The 16,441-nt window shown below is 44.9% G+C and overlaps 3 protein-coding genes across 10 annotated transcripts in view; all 3 read right to left on the bottom strand.

Moving 5' to 3' along the window:
* Window positions 1-1,223: 1,223 nt before the first annotated feature.
* Window positions 1,224-4,071, bottom strand: hoxa1a (homeobox A1a). Its single transcript, XM_030347645.1, has 2 exons — window positions 3,031-4,071; window positions 1,224-2,236 (listed from the first exon to the last, which is right to left on the bottom strand). Exons 1-2 carry the CDS (start codon window positions 3,635-3,637, stop codon window positions 1,872-1,874), a joined length of 972 nt encoding a protein of 323 aa, XP_030203505.1. The 5' UTR covers window positions 3,638-4,071; the 3' UTR covers window positions 1,224-1,871.
* Window positions 4,072-7,233: 3,162 nt separating this feature from the next.
* hoxa2b (homeobox A2b) lies at window positions 7,234-10,507 on the bottom strand. Of its 2 annotated transcripts, XM_030347644.1 has the most exons (3): window positions 9,861-10,488; window positions 9,165-9,366; window positions 7,234-8,514 (listed from the first exon to the last, which is right to left on the bottom strand). In XM_030347644.1, the coding sequence occupies exons 2-3, from the start codon at window positions 9,253-9,255 to the stop codon at window positions 7,757-7,759; spliced, it is 849 nt and encodes a 282-aa protein (XP_030203504.1). In that variant the 5' UTR covers window positions 9,256-9,366; window positions 9,861-10,488; the 3' UTR covers window positions 7,234-7,756. The 2 variants fall into 2 exon arrangements, with proteins under 2 accessions (XP_030203504.1, XP_030203503.1); XM_030347643.1 differs by having other exon boundaries at window positions 9,165-10,507.
* Window positions 10,508-13,651: 3,144 nt separating this feature from the next.
* Window positions 13,652-16,441, bottom strand: part of hoxa3a (homeobox A3a) — a 29,621-nt gene continuing 26,831 nt past the window's right edge. For 6 of the 7 annotated variants that reach the window (XM_030346906.1, XM_030346905.1, XM_030346907.1 and 3 more), the window contains one exon: window positions 13,875-14,668. In XM_030346906.1, coding sequence (XP_030202766.1) covers window positions 13,875-14,668 — 794 coding nt within the window. Of the gene's footprint in view, window positions 14,669-16,441 lie in introns of all 7 variants that reach the window. The other variant, XM_030346910.1, reaches the window with a different exon arrangement.

Raw genomic sequence — 16,441 nt, 5'->3', positions numbered from 1 at the left:
ACAGTTTTTAGTGCAGATGTTGAATGCCTAATATCTTCATGGTCGTATTTACGTTAGATCTCCTTGGCAGGTATGGGCACGCGTGCGTATTTCTCATGTTTCTTTTTTATATGTCAAGTTCAAATAATTCAGGGTTGAAAAAGAATGATCAAGACAATTTCGTGTGATTCACATATCACTAAACAATAAGCAAGTATCGGCCTACCTAATAATATAACACTGGCGTCACTCTTAAAGGCCTGCTTCTCTGCTTCCTTGCCCTTGAATGAGAAGGAGAGGCTCCACATCCGCGGTGCGCCTCCTGCACCAGACATGAGGCTCCCAGCCCGGCCAGGTGGATTCAAGGTAAAGGTAAACGTCAGTCATTAATCATGATACGATTTCAGCCCTGCATTCCCTCTCTGGCAAGGACGACTTGAACCCTGCACTCAAGGAGTTACCCCCCCTGGAAACAGGAACCAATACTTAAGAAGGGGTAAAAACAAGACGAACATCGGATCATTCGCTTTTAATTTGTCGGTTATCTGGGCTTCTATGAACAGTTGTGTGAATGTCTCGAATTAATTTGCGTCTTGTATAGCCCTCAGCGAATTTCTCAATGTGTGGTTGTGTCTGGGGTATAGTGTCGGTCATACCTGACAGTTGGAGTATGAGCTACAGGTGAAAACATTAACAAATGTGTGCCATATATTACCAACTTACAGTGTTTTCATCAGGTGTGCATGACCGCACGTACACGGAACTTAGCTGAGTCGACACTGACAGAGCCACCAGCCTCTTGTCAATAGCATAACCTCGATTTTTAATCGATACGGTTTATTTTTGTCCCCTCTGTAAGTCAGGAGTTCGATAAGGTTGTCATCACAAATGACGCTGACGTCTGCGCTCACATATCCTCCGTGGATAAACATGCCTTTATTATGCCAATACTGCTGTGCCCAAGGGACGGGAGCGCGACCGTCTGCATACATTGAAAGGTTCCAAGGCGCGCAAAGGGCAACGTTGAGAAATTAACAAGTCTGCCTTAAACACGTGTATCATCAAGCGCAGAAGGGAATACAGGGTCAACCCGTTGACCAAAGGAAAAACAAATATGTTAGAATAGTCTCAACAGCCCCCATAACGCATCTTCAAGCATTCCATAAACTATCTTCATTGAAGTGGACCTCGCAAAAAAAAGATACCAAACATTTTCTTAGAAGTAAAATCACTTTAATGCACATGGTTTGACCCGTAAACCTTGCCCCGACAATACGAAAGAAAAGTAAATGAGACGTAACATACCATAAACTGATAAAACTCAGCGTCTAGAGTCCCATTCAAAAGCGGTGTACGCATCATGCAAATATCGCACGTGATCAATCCAGATTGGTATTCGCGACATAGATACACATAAATCAGACACAACAGGGTGACAGATTGTTAACACTCAATAAGAACATAGAACAGCAAAACAATATAGGCCTGCACGAGGTCTCGTCTCTTTGATTGTGATCATGACATCAAGTGCAATCACTTTGTCTTTGATTTACAACTTTGGCACACATGAGGTATTTGTTTCCTTTGCACATAGTGGAACATTCAAAGACCACGGATACGTTGGCACATTCACAGCATTTCAGAAATATATCACCTAATGGGCGGCCAAACCCAAGTTTGGTCATCTAAATGCTTTGGTTTTCCAAACACTGAAAACACATTTTGAAGAAGTCAAACAACGGAACAGCCGACATTATTGTCAGTGTGACTGTGTCCATGTGCATGAATTCAACCCTATTTAAACTAGTCGCGCGTTTCCAAATGTCCTCCATCACACCTTGGAAATGCAACTTCGGTAGTCCTGCTTTAAAACAGTGGCTTGAACTGTTTGTTCAGTTGGACACGTAAGGATCCGTCCCAGCGGAGGGCGTAGGGGATGGAGTGGACGGTGCCGAGAGAGACTTCTCAGATGATGCGTCGTCTGTTTTGTCCTGACTGTCTCCCGGGCCGATGGGAGGAGCTTTAGCCGGCAACAGTCCTTCCTTCTCACGCTTCTTCTGTTTCATCCTGCGGTTCTGGAACCATATTTTCACTTGCGTCTCGTTCAGCTGTAGCGCGGCCGCTATCTCCACGCGCCTCGCCCGGGTCAGGTACTTATTGAAGTGGAACTCTTTCTCCAGTTCCGTCAGCTGCTTCGTGGTGAAGTTGGTCCGGACTGTGTTCGGTTGTCCGCCATAGCCGTACTCGCCTGACCTACCTGCAGATGAAATTGCAACCGTCAATGAACGAGCTAAATGACTAGTGTGTGTGTGTGTGTGTGTGTGTGTGTGTGTGTGCGTGTGCGTGTGCGTGTGTGTGTGTGTGTGTGTGTGTGTGTGTGTGTGTGTGTGTGTGTGTGTGTGTGTGTGTTGGGGGGGGGGGGGGGGGAGGGTAACACCTTCATAACTTTTCACACTATGATCAGATTCAGAGTGCAGAGCCACTTGCTGGCTCCACAAGCAGCAGCAATTGTTCCACTTTTACGCAGAAGTTGATGCTGTTGTTGGTGGTGCACATCTGAATGTATTTCTCAAAACACGTCTCCCGTGGCCCCGTTAGGTACTGTTACTGTTGCTCATGCAAATGTGAAAGCAAGTGGAAGTAAGTAGTGGATTATTTTATACTCGCGCGATATTTTTTTTTGCAAAAAACAATAGACTGGTCACCTGAGGTTTAGGTGTTTGATTTATGTCCTCTCATTCCTCGAAAGTTTTGATGCAGTAGCCTACATCACGTAATCCCAGTATGTTGGCCTACTTTGCCAGACTAAAATAGTTCCAGACAATTACCCCCCCCCCCCCCCCCCCCCCCCCCCAGATGTAATTGTTACTAATAACACCGTAATGTAGGCCTACAGCTTCACACTGGACGTCAGTGGGCTATACATTCACACTAAAAGTTTGTTATCCGGCAGCTTAACAAACGTCATCTTTATGCCAATCGTTGATATCGATAAAGGCTACCTCACTCTCAGTAACCATAGGACCACCCACGTCGTATTTACGCACGCACCTGTTTTAGGAGGATTCCGTTTGACTTTCATCCAGTCGAACGTCTGCGCGGAAGACGCGCCTTCGGACAGGGGTGAGCAGCATGCCTCAAGGTGACCCGTGTGCAGCGGCGATAGAGAGCTCGAACACCCGGCGAAGTGGTTTAGGCTGCCCTGCTCGTGGCCGCCGCCGTAGGTGGCTTGGGCGTACTGAAGTTGGCCCAAGCCTGCAGCCCCGTAACCTTGACGATGCTGAGACACCATGGAGGCGGAGATATTCCCAGAGTACATCAAGGGGCCGCACGAAGAGAACCCTGTTGCTGACTCAACTTCCTGGTTGAGCGTGTAATGGTTATAGGTTGCGCAGAAGTTTTGGGGCCCATAGCTACACGCCGGATGGGCCCCATAAGCCAAACCAAGAGACCCCGGTGACGACTGGTATGACCCTGCTTGGTGGGAAGCGTTGTCTGGGGAAGCCCTGTTTGACGTGAAGCGGTCATCCGCCCCGCAGTTGTTCAGGGCAACAGCACAGGACTGAAAAGTTGTAATCCCATGGTCAGCGTGGAATGCCCTGACCGAGCACGAGCCGCCCTCTCCGCTCATCACTGAGTAATCTAAGAAGGTGCTCATTGTCGCATTGTTTTAATCGGACTGAGGGAAGGTGCGCGAGGAGACAGGTGGTGACGAATCTCCCTTTTACCCTGAGTGACCGTGCCAACGTTTACCTATGGGAAACTCTTTCCCGATCACAAAAAAGGGAGGGGGTGCATGTGCCGATATCAATAAACGCTTGCTGTCACGTGGCCTGGGGTCAGCCAGTCAGGTACTTGTCCCGTTCCCCTTTCGCGGTGACAGATTGGTGCTTGAGAGGGTATTTAAATTCCAAGCGCTCGTCGATCAAGGTGACGCGCGTCTGCACTAATGTATTGGCTGGGCAAACAATGAGCCGGGAGGCAGACGGCGGTGGGCAGCCCCAGGGTCGCACGGAGAGCAGGGAACGGAAAAGGTTGCATCTTAGCGGTTTTTCTTGTGAATACCATCACACTGAAACAAGGTATGGCATTTTGGAATATGCTCGGGTGTGTGTGTGTGTGTGTGTGTGTGTGTGTGTGTGTGTGTGTGTGTGTGTGTGTGTGTGTGTGTGTGTGTGTGTGTGTGTGTGTGTGTGTGTGTGTTTGTGTGTGTGAAAGAGAGAGAAAGAAAGAGAGGGCGAAAGATAGCGTGCGTGGTTGTATGTTGATGTGCTTGAGCGTGCCCTCGGTGCTTGCAGCCTATTTTCTTTGTAAGCGCGCGTCGAACGGTCTTTTATTGAGGAGGCGCAGCATCCATTTGGAAGGCGTGGAGTGCTATTGTCACGTGGTTGTGATCAAAGCCGTCCTGTTTTATGTGCGCGATGTATTTTCCCGATATTTGAAAAATGTTGCGGTGGAGGATTACGATGCGGATTAATTGGACAGAATTTATATTTAAAAAAAATGACAGTTGGTGATATCCTGCTCTTTGTTTTCCCACGCAGGTCATGGGGGAAATGCCTTATTGCTGTTTCATCTTGAGGGAACGTCACTAATTGCATTACGACACGTTATATTGTGCGTTTTTTTCTGGCATAGGGTCACGAGGTCATATGTCTACCATAGACAGCCACGCCAAGACATTTTAATTATGGATGTACACTCATCAGGTGATTTGATTTGATAGCGAGCCCTGTCGCTGGAATCAAGGCACGTAATACCCGAGGCGTGAACGTGGGTTGCTGCTTGTCTTATTAAGATTATTTACCAAATATACCATGATGAGAAATTGGTTTTAATGAAAAGAACTACTGAAAAGACTAAAGGCAGGCCAATGTGAGCGTAGGATGCTGTTGTAGAAAAACGGTGTAGTCGCCTAGCCGATGAACAGCACTCCAATCATCACACAGAGGAAGGCAACAGGAAAAAAAGAGAGGGAGGGAGGGGTGAGAGAGGCTGTCGGAGAATGGATCTGCGCCCCTACTGGACGTTTAGCCAAAAATACATGGCACATGCCATAACGAACCCACATTCAGTCCGATTTACAGTAAAGAGCAGATTTGAAATAAGATTTTTTTCAAATCTGCTAAAGACCAAAGGAAAAAGTGTTAGGGCTTACACCTTATACCGTGTGCATAATAAGATTGTAAGTAGACTTACTAAATGTATTGCTTCCTGCGGGTCGCATTAACCCTACGAAAAGTAGTAGTGCAATGGTTGTAGAGAGTAAAGTTTGCTTTGGAAGGTAGGAGTATGACATTAACCGAATATAGCAACAGCCTACCTGGTGAAGTGAAAGAGTAAATCGTAAAAAAAAAAAAAAAATCCGTATTATTATTTTATTTTATTTATTAAACACATAAGTATTTCCCATAGAAAGGCCCGTTATAACTGGACCCCTATATCGGTCTCCCTCTCCCCATCCCCCCTCCTCTCGCCAGCTGCCTCTGTTCCCGAAAAGGAGTGCGTGGGCGCATGAATCCCTGGCTTCTCCAAACTTTGTGCAACCCTACGGCAGACCTCGGAGCTCCCAGCCCTTTGTGTGAGCACATGGCCAGAGAAAAGGCGCGCTCTCTCGGAATGATTTTGTTACAGGTCCTTAGTTCGTTTCAGTCATCATTGGTTCGAAAATTCTGTAGGGATAGGCCTAGTACTAAAGGAATACGCACGTGCACGCACACGCCATCGTATACACACACACACACACACACACACACACACACACACACACACACACACACACACACACACACACACACACACACACACACACACACACACACACACACACACACACACGCACACACACACTAACCCATGTTCGACTCAAACATATGTTCAAACAGTCAATGGTTGCTGCTTATTGTTTCCAGAATATTCGTTAAACCAGATACTGGACGCTGATAAACATACTCACAAGGATATGGACTTAATATATGTAGATTAGTATATGAATCGGTCACAGTGGGATTGCAACTGGTGGTTGTTAGCTTTTTTCACGCGCGCACACACACACGCACACACACACACACACACACACACACACACACACACACAGACACAAACACACGCACACACGCACACACACACACACACACACGCACGCACGCACGCACACACACACACACACACACACACACACACACACACACACACACACACACACACACACACACACACACACACACACACACACACACACACGCCGCTCTATGCGAATTCACAAAATTTCCATTAATCAAAACATTTGCTACACTTCAGAAATAGTCCCACATTGCGCTCTTTACCTCCATTGCAGAACCAGCAAGGAAACTTGCTATTTTATTTGCGTTACCACACTCTATAAAAATACCCAATATAGGCTATACAATTTCCACCAGATAATGTATTATTTTTTGATGAAATTTTACAAGGTAAAATGTATTGGCCTCCAATGCAATCTGTTTTGAATCACCCCGCTATTAACAACTGAGGAGGGATGCAGTCTTAGCTTGGGTGGGCCGCTACTGCTACCACTACTCTCGCCGCGCGATGCGTGTTTAAACAAGCTATAAAAATGAATAATTGCCAAACGTACGCCAAGCCTCTCTTCCTTTTTCTCGTGGCTATGGGAGAAGCATATGAAAATGTAAGAGGGTTTTTATTTGTGCACATTGCGTCACAATTGCTCTCTGTCCGTCTCATTCATGCCACGGCTTGATTTATGAGCTCGCGAAGGCAAACACCCGCGCTGTGTTCGCCGGCGCGTGCACCCAGTGCTAAGGAGTTGTGCACCATCTTTCTTGCTAGCTCAGTGGTTATAGCCTACTTACTTGTTATAGCCTACTCGACAGAGTTTGGATGTTTTAAATAAATGCTTTGAAAGTAGTTGCTGTGGGTTTGCTGGGCCAATAGTGTTTATTTTGTTTATAGCCCTAAGAATGCTATAGGCCTACTGTTCTTGGTAACATAATACAGCATGTTGGTGTTGGATTTAAACACCAGTGCAATCAATTTAATTCAACAGATATATACCACATTAATTTGTTAATTCAATTTAGAGGATAAGATTAGGCCTCTTTATAATGGCCTATTTATAAGTAAAAGTTTTCAAATTTTCAAAGTAGTTTTCTAGAAAGGTCTGTTCGAACTACACAGTATTTTCTTGGTTTTTGAAAATGATATTAAAATGTATATTTGTAATGACCAAGCATATACAAAAGCATACAAGCAAATTATAGCCTACTATGTTTTAATCGTTAAACCGTAAGCCGTAAATAATTATCTCTGTATTGCTGTATAGCCATTTTGCATGAGGTCATTGGGTGCTAGTCAATCACATTAACATATTACAACTTTTTAAAAAGATCCTTAAACAGAACAAGTATAAGTGCACAAGAAAAAAGAGACACACGAACAGGTATTTGTAGTAAGTTAATTGTATTCTAAAAAAAATATCGAAGACATTGGAGCTATACAAAAATAAAAGTTACCAGGTTCCATTTGCCTATTATTTTCATATATTTCCCATACACTCAGACATTCTATTTAAGGAGAACAATTTGTAATGGTAACTATATGAACGGTTCTTGTTTTTAATGTTAAATTATAAACTTTCTTCCTTACCTTGGTTTAATCTCCTTGTTTAATATAATTAATAACTATCCCGGATATACAGAAACAGAACTAACATTACAGTTAATACCATCACTGCCTGGCTGCACCGTCCCTGAAGAAACAAGTTTTTGATTGAATTCACTTAATAGTTTAGATGCTGCAAGTCGATCGTAGTAAGGGACTCCGAGAAAAAATAAAAGCTGTCCGTAGATATGTCCACTGGACTGTCCAGTGATTCTGACAAGTCTGGCGAGGCTGCATCGGAGAGCTGAAGGCAAGAATCCGAAGAGAATGCTTGGAAATCGTGTATAGAAAGATCCAGGCTTGTGGGACAGTCACCATTGTCCGGGCAAGATGCAGAGCCGGGGCCTATTGTTGACATGCAGCCTGGAACAGTGGGAGACGGGTTGGAGAAATGTTTCAGATTTTTGTCATTGCTGTTCAGTGGTGAAACTGTAAAGCCCGCAACCTCGCTATTGTGCGGGCCTACATTCTGGAGCTGCTGCGTTGAACCGAGCGGGTTGAGCTGAAAGGAGCAGGTATCTCTCTCCAGCAGGGCCCCGTTCCCAGGGTTGCAACTCTTCTCGTACATTGATCCCTCGTCGTCCTCATCGCTGTGGATGCCGTCCTCGGAGCCGGGCGCTTTGCCCTCTTCGTTGTGGTTCTCTTTGCTGTGGTTCTGACGCTTATGCTTCATGCGTCGGTTCTGGAACCACACTTTCACCTGCCTCTCGGTGAGGTCCAGTAGGGCAGCTATCTCGACTCTCCTCGGTCTGCAGAGATACTTGTTGAAGTGGAATTCCTTCTCGAGCTCCAGCAGCTGTGTGTTAGTATAGGCTGTCCTCAGTCGTCGGGAGCCCCCTCCTCCGCCACCACCACTCTCCAGAATCTCAGGCGAGCCTATAATAACAACAGCAGCACCATAAATTAGTGGGATATTAAAGCAAAGTAAAGCACGCAGTTAGGGCTATAAAACACAGTCGGTATAAACTACTGGAGGCTAGTGCACAACTCATTGGTCACTGCAGCAAAATGGCCGCTGGCTCCACAAACACGCAAGCATACGTTTGCACAGATTATGTGGTGTTATATTTGAGAGCGCTCCACATTGGATACCACATTTTACGCGCAAACGTCAAACAATTAAAATCGGTGTTTTAAAGACAATGGCGCCTAGTAGTAGAGTGGGGATCTAATGAATTCTCCAGCTGCCCTTCTCCGCAAAAGCACTCCATCACTCTTCATTACTGTCACATATCAAAACTCTGGCAATGCTAGGCGGTGAAGGGGCAGCGTTGAAATCAAATAAATCATCGTACAGTAGCTTACACTGCTTCACCCATAGGATTGTTTTCATTATTGAACAGCTAAGTTATATACAACTAGGCTTGTCACAACCCAAGGAGTTCCCTTAGCATATGCCTTTCTGGGGTTGGGCCTTTTACTCTGGGGCTCCAATTTAGCAACAGATAGTTAATAAACACCACACTTGACCACCCTGTTCTTTACCAATTATATTCCTAATTTGTTGTAATTCAAAAATCACCCACCTTTTGGAGAGAAGCACATAGGTCCATTCGAGATTGTGGTGGCGGTGGAAGTTGGCATGTGGTTCTTCTTCGAGGCTTTCTTCTCCCGCATCCATGGGTACTCCGGGGGTAAGGAGGCTGTGGGCAGTGGACTGCATCCATCGGGGCTATGCCTAGGCCGGCTGTGCCGCGGATGGCTGCCCGGGTTGAGGCTGGGAATGGTCTGCTCAAAAGGAGGAGGAATAAGTGTCGGGCGTGAAAGCGTCGAGCTCTTGATTGATGAACTTTGAAATGAATCACCGACAGGGGGGAAAGATGTCAGGCACTCAGCAAGCGACGGCTGACTATTGATAAAACCGCTCTCTCGCTCGTATTCGTAATTCATCTCCACTCCCTGAGAGCCGAGGAAAGTTTGCACGAGTATTTTTATAAATGTGGCGGCTCAGTGAGAAAGAGAGAGAAAAAAACATTTAAAAAAATCTCCTCGTGTCCTTTTTTCCTATTTCAATGATTACGGCCGTGTGGGGACCGAGCTACTACTAAACTATTGAATTCATGGAGACAAGGTTGAAATTGGACCGAATTGCCTGTCACATGATTACTTCTGCCCAATGACAATTTAGTGTTTAATCAAAAGAAGCCACTGTCTGCCTGATTGATCCAAAAACACTCTGGTGAAGACCGCCTCGCTCTGTGGGGACGACTGTTTTTATTTACATCTTTGTCCGGTTAGTTTATCCTCCTCTCGCTTCCCCAGTCCACTCCACTAATCTACCAAATGTTTTAAGAATGGCTGACGCTCGGTATTACTGGGAAGTAGCTTGCGGGGTGCGCGGGCTCGTGCACTCCTCTTTCTCTTATTGTTAGAGAATGTCAGTCGAGAACGCCCCCACCACACACAAATCACACCAGTAGCTTTGCCTCATGCTAAGCCTGCGGTCATTAGCCAATCTAGCTATTCATACAGGCAAGTCAAACTGAAAGCCATGAAATAATCTACCAACAAACGTACAGTAAGAATCTCTGACTCAGTGTTAAAGTGCCCATAGTAAATCTCACTATTCATCTGAGGTCCTGTGCCTAAATATAGGTCATACAAACTGCATAGCTTAGGCCTACACACCGAATTACATATTTCTCTCTTAAGACTGAAATGTGAGATGAGATTTGGTCCCGATAGATCCATTGACTATAAGAAAGGTCAATAACCTTTCATCCAAATATCTAGCAGCAACACGTGAAATATGCTAGCTACTGATATTGTCTGTAGCAAATCACCCACCATAAAGGGTGTATTATTCAAGCAGCACATTTGTGTGAAAATACAACCAAATACTGTAAGAGTACTGCATGTAGTAATACATGCATTAATAACACATTGTGCAGTGTAAATAACCCAAAATGACACAATAACACAAATGGAAGTCCGCTACCATTTTCTCTTAATATTATACATCTGCAGTCGCATCTAAGCTTCTTTAAATGACAATTGACTGCTCTGACCCAGAATAGATCAGGCAAAGGTGTTGGATGCACTAGCAATAGGTACGAATCATATCGTTCTGAGGTATATTTGTTATTTGGACCTGAAACAACAATTTTGAAACAGTTTTTTACTTCAATAAGATGTAAAGCTGATGGAGAATGTCTTTACCTATAAGTCCAACCCGCCGTGTTTACGCGGTGTAATGGCTGCCACTGAATACTCTGGGAAAGCCACATTTTAGGATGTTTTTTCATCAAGTCTTTTTTCTCCCAAAAACTGAAATAGTGAGTGGGAAAGGGGAAATAAGAGAAGAGGTAGGGCTCGTTCTGTTTATTGCTTATATACCAAACAAAGAGTCCTGGAAGCCTGCACGCGATCAATCTTACTCGCCAAAAGGTCTGACAGCTCGGTGCCCTCAGAACACATTTAAGGCTTCTAACTCTCTCTCGGATCAAATGCAGCCAGGAAGTAGCGAGAAACACTGGTCACTCAGATTGGAACCAGTCTCTGTTCTCAGTAATAGGCGGCGTATAGCTGGAGGGACATCTTTAAATATGTTTATAAAAATAATCGAACAACCTGGCACAAGGATTACCTTGTGACGAGCCACAATGCGCGCACGGTAGGTGGAGCAGAAACGGTGCTTTCCATTGTCAATGTATTCAGGGAATTCGTTGCTATTCGTTCTTTTTTATTTTAGGTTTACTCCAATGATGGTGACTTTAGGGCTGCTGTTGCTTTATCTTTGGGTTGAGATAAAGCAGCGGTGGGAATATAAGCCTTTGTGTGCAGGGAGAGGGAGTGGGTGGAGGCATTCTGTGGATACATGGTCGGCCTACACAGTTTTCCAAACAGCGTCTTGGACAATAATAAGTGAATGGGGAATTTTTATCAAATAAAGAAAAAAAATGGATATAATTGTATTTGTGCTTGTAACATATCTTAGACGTCGCTGTTGTGTTGTATTGGAGTGCTTAACCGCGTGTGAGTGCAAGCTGGATCCAAATTTGGTCATATACATCATCTCTTTTCACTGGCACACCATGGTTCAATTGTTCTAGGTTCCCCTGCTAACCATATGTTGGGGGCAGTAATGTTCATGCCCTCCAATATCAATCATTTTCAATGGAGGAACAGTTGCTACATCAAATGATGAGCAAGTCTGAGTGGATTATGTAACAACACGTTAAAACATAATTCAAACATCCACATAATTCCAAAGGCCCGAGTAAAGGACGAAAGAAGCGAGCCTACGCCATTTGGAAATAATTAGCTGCGTAATTTAGCAGCACCACAACAGAATGACAATTCTAAACGAAAATAAATGTTCTGACACAGGCTGGTTCGCTACATTTGAGAAATGATGTAGGACTACAGTCGCCCATTGCTTATGTCGCCTATAATTTATTGCATAAGCATTGGCCTAAAATATGTTCACTTTTAATGTTGGTTCGCTTCTGATAACTTTGCTGGAAGAGTCTTGATGCATTTCAAATGAAATGCAGTTTTCTGCATTTACGTTGGAATTGACCAAATAATGAAATAAAGGGTCATAGTATTTGAGTGTGGTCTTTGTAGCGCGTCAGGCTTTTCTTAAAGGGATCTCGAAATTTCTTATTTTTTGTGCAATTTCTCATTATGCTTCTCTTATTCTTGCAGATATTCAAGAAGTTCCTGCGAAGCGTTGTGACTGTGCCCACGCAGTTAAGAATCCTGAGTGAATGCTACGTGAGCGTTTTCAGGGGCTTAATAATAGGCCTATAACATTGCCAGCCTTTTCTGTGGATGTTTTTGTCATTTCATTTCAACCAAATAAAAAAATGTTTTCTTGGTAAACACGTGTACATTCGTGTCCTTATTTGAAGGATACCATTTCAATTGTCGTGCTGTTTTAGCTTTGGATGCTAAACCTCACCATCAAAACCATCAATACCTAAACCTTGTTATGAGCTACTTTTGTGATTCTCTATATTGTTCTCTAAAATATTAAATTATTTTCGATATTTTGACATATTCTAATTCTTGCATTATTTTTTTATTTCGATGTTTTACACTGTCGGCCATTTAAGTAAACGTTTGCAACGTATCACATTAAGACTGAAGATAATCTATATATATTTCTTAATTCATTTATTTATTTATTCAAACTGGAGCAGCATGGAATGTTTGAAATAAAAAAGAGGATATTTATTTCTCTCTGTTCAATAAAAGAAATTGTTCATGTGTAACGCTTCCCACCCTTATTGCATGATTGATTGATTTTACATTCTTAGAGAAAAATAAAAACTCCTGCAAGAAACCAAAAAAATAACACGAACGCCTACGCACACACTCATGCACGCGCGCGCACACACACACACACACACACACACACACACACACACACACACACACACACACGCACACACGCACACACGCACACAGACACACACACACGCACTCACACACACACACACACACACACACACACACACACACACACACACACACACACACACACACACACACACACACACACACACACACACACACACACACACACAGAACCATAGCAGCGACCATAAAGTAGTCTGGTGCTGAGTAACTGATGGAAACTACAGGTAGGTCTATGAATTGGGACGGATCGCTATACGCTCAATTACATCCTCCAAATAATACTAAACTATTCTATTTTTTCAAATAAAAAAATAAATAACATAAGAAGGTCAATATGAACAACTGAAGCGGGGAGGGGGTGGGGTCATGTGTAAGCTCAAGACCCTCCTTCTGAAAATGTATCATTCCACGTGAACCCGGCTCGTGGTTCCCGATAATCCTTCCACACGTGCAACAAAATGCAAAACACAATTTCTTCAAATGCGGATAAATAAAAACAACGTACAGATTCACATTAAAAATGAATAGCATAAAAATATGTTCATAATACCCTGTTTGATTGTTGACCTTAAAACAACAACGGCAAAAGATAAAATAGGCGTATGCATATAATGTTGCTCACCCCCTCATCCCATCCCCCCCCCCCCCCCCCCCCCCCTCCCACTGCACAAATAATGCTTTTGTGGAACAATGACACAAGTAAATAGAGACGAATTCAAGCAAGCGTGATTATTTTTCCTAAGCTATTTCACACACACAAAAAAAAAACTAAAAGCAGAGAGAAAGAGGAAGCCACAAGGAGGTCGTTGAGAAAGAAATACATAATTTGTCTGGAAGTATAAGACAATGGGGTGGGCTGCGCCACACCGCTACAGATGCGTCAGTTTGGGCGCTTCCTGAATTCTTCCCTGAGAATAGTGCGGCGTAAGGTCTGTGTACGTCGGGTTCGGATCACACACTCCGTGGTGGTGACTGTTGGTGCCCATTGTGATTGCTCCGTTATAGTCCATGTTTGCGGACGGCGGGTGCGAGAGATGCGTCAGACCGAACACGGAGGGCCCAGAGTTGGCTATTGAATCGATGTAGCCTCCGCCAACATAAACAGGGCTGCTCTGCATGTGCGTCCCGTAGTTGCCATTGCCTTGGAGAGGGTGCGCGTCATACTCGGGCGTGGCCGAGTCCGTCCCAGCATACCTCTTCTGGGAGGGCGGGCAGTTGTTCAGAGAGCTGTTCAACGGAGGGGGATATGACGTCGCAATACCGTACGCATTTTGGTGGGGTTTGTTGTACGACGTCGGCGACTGGGATTCATAAGGAACACTGTTGACAAGAGAATGCATAGAGTTGAGGTATCCTCCTCCTCCGCCATTCGCGGAACCTGGCCCCCCGGGGCTGCGCGGGGACTGGCCGCCAGGGGAGGGCATCATCCCAACCCCCTTCTGATCCTTCTTGTATTTCATCCGACGGTTCTGGAACCAAATTTTAATTTGTCTCTCGGTGAGGCTCAGCAAGTTGGCCATCTCCACCCTTCGCGGCCGGCAGAGATAGCGGTTGAAGTGGAACTCCTTCTCGAGCTCCACCAGCTGGGCGCTCGTGTAAGCTGTCCGCGCCCTCTTCGACGCCGCCGACCCCGGTGGACTCTTGTCTCCGGGGCAACTCTCAACTGTTAGGGCGGGAAAGTGAGAGTATGTTAGTCAATAATACATTACACCCCTGCACACTTGCGCGCAAGCGCACATACACCACACACGTGCGCGCGCGTGGAACATTAAGTCAGGTGGATATTTATTTACCGTGAGGTTTGCAAGAGTGTGAGCGCAGAGAAATGGATCATATATTTTGAAGATAAATACGCTCGGCCTGATTGCTCAAACAGAACCTGAATCATCTGATTGTGTGTGTGTGTGTGTGTGTGTGTGTGTGTGTGTGTGTGTGTGTGTGTGTGTGTGTGTGTGTGTGTGTGTGTGTGTGTGTGTGTGTGTGTGTGTGTGTGCGTGTGTGCATGAATGCCCGTGCTTGCACATTAGTACCATCATGAGATTTTGATAAATCCTCTTCCTGCTGTTAAATACCGCAGTTATCTACTGGGCTCCACTAAGCCAATTAACATTTAAAATATAGTCCGCGTGGAAGGGCCTTTTTCACGTTCAAACTAATCACACATCACAAAGATGCACCCGACACCGCCACGAGATGTAGCCTATAAAATTCGTTCTGAAAAAACATGACCTCAAAAAAGCCACTTGGAAGCCATTTGACCCCCATCTCTCCCTGTAGCCCATGGTGGAAGCGCGCGCGTAATGGGAACACATACGTTATGTATTCCTCAGGGTACATAAAGTTAGCTCCCATTGCTCGCAACCGACAAGCCTCTCCTTCCAAGAGGCTGGAATCTGTCTGCAAGAGCAGAGAGGTGTATGGCAGACTGCCAAGCCCTAATAAATTTTTACCGGCCGCTGTTCAAAATAAATGCACCATGATATTGTATAACTCGTCTGCGTTAAAAACATATATTAATAAAAAAAGGAGGGCTAAGTGAATCTAGAGAAGGTGGGCGGGGGGCTAATGTGGTCTCCATTCAGCACAATTACCAATATTATTAGTTGAATACCAATTAATCATCAATATATTTTGTGTTGCTTAAATGCGTAATGAACTCAGAAGTTAGATGCTGTATCATGAAGACGGATTGGTCTAATATTATTAGGGTTAAAGGAATTTCATAACTTGCTCTTGTAATATCCTGACAATGTAGGTTAATATCTGTGAAAAGTTGCAACGATCTCCTTGCTGTGATGACGTCACACCGTTTGAAACCCAAATCTGCTCCGTTATAAGCTAATACACATCCCCACACGCCACCCCCCCCCCCCCCCCTCCCCTCACTCCACAGCCACGCGATAGCAGATGCAGGGGTCGTGGGAATCTATCTGCGAACTGAAGGCTCCATGTGTAAACAAGTGCCTACCGCCCCCCTCAGCAAGATCTCTACAAATGAAAATAACGCGACAACTGTTTTGTTTGTTTATTGACACGCAGGGACGAAGGGAGGGGGGCTGCATAATGTTGTGTGCTTACTGTAAGAGCGGGTCAAGTACAGGACAGAGGGAGAGCGAACGGGAGAGTGATTTGCAACAGTTCAATCTGCCCATTATAATTCACTAATACTTAATCGTATCAATAGTTTGCATGCCGAACGTGCGTGTGCGTTCGTGCGTGGGTATGCATGTGTATCTTCAATTACTATACATATTGTGTGGAGTGTGTTTTTTTGTGTGTGTGTGTGTGTGTGTGTGTGTGTGTGTGTGTGTGTGCGTGTGCGTGCGTGCGTGTGCGTGCGTGTGCGTGTGCGTGTGTGTGTGTGTCTGTGTGGTTGCGTGTGTGAGTGATTTTGCGTGTAAGTGCGTGCGCTTGGGCGTGGGGGCCTGCACGCGTG

The sequence above is a fragment of the Gadus morhua genome, chromosome 22 (genome assembly GCF_902167405.1).
Source record: "Gadus morhua chromosome 22, gadMor3.0, whole genome shotgun sequence".
Classification (NCBI taxonomy): Eukaryota; Metazoa; Chordata; class Actinopteri; order Gadiformes; family Gadidae; genus Gadus; species Gadus morhua.
The sequence above is the reverse complement of the archived record's forward strand: the minus strand, read 5'-3'. Positions and strand labels throughout refer to the sequence as shown.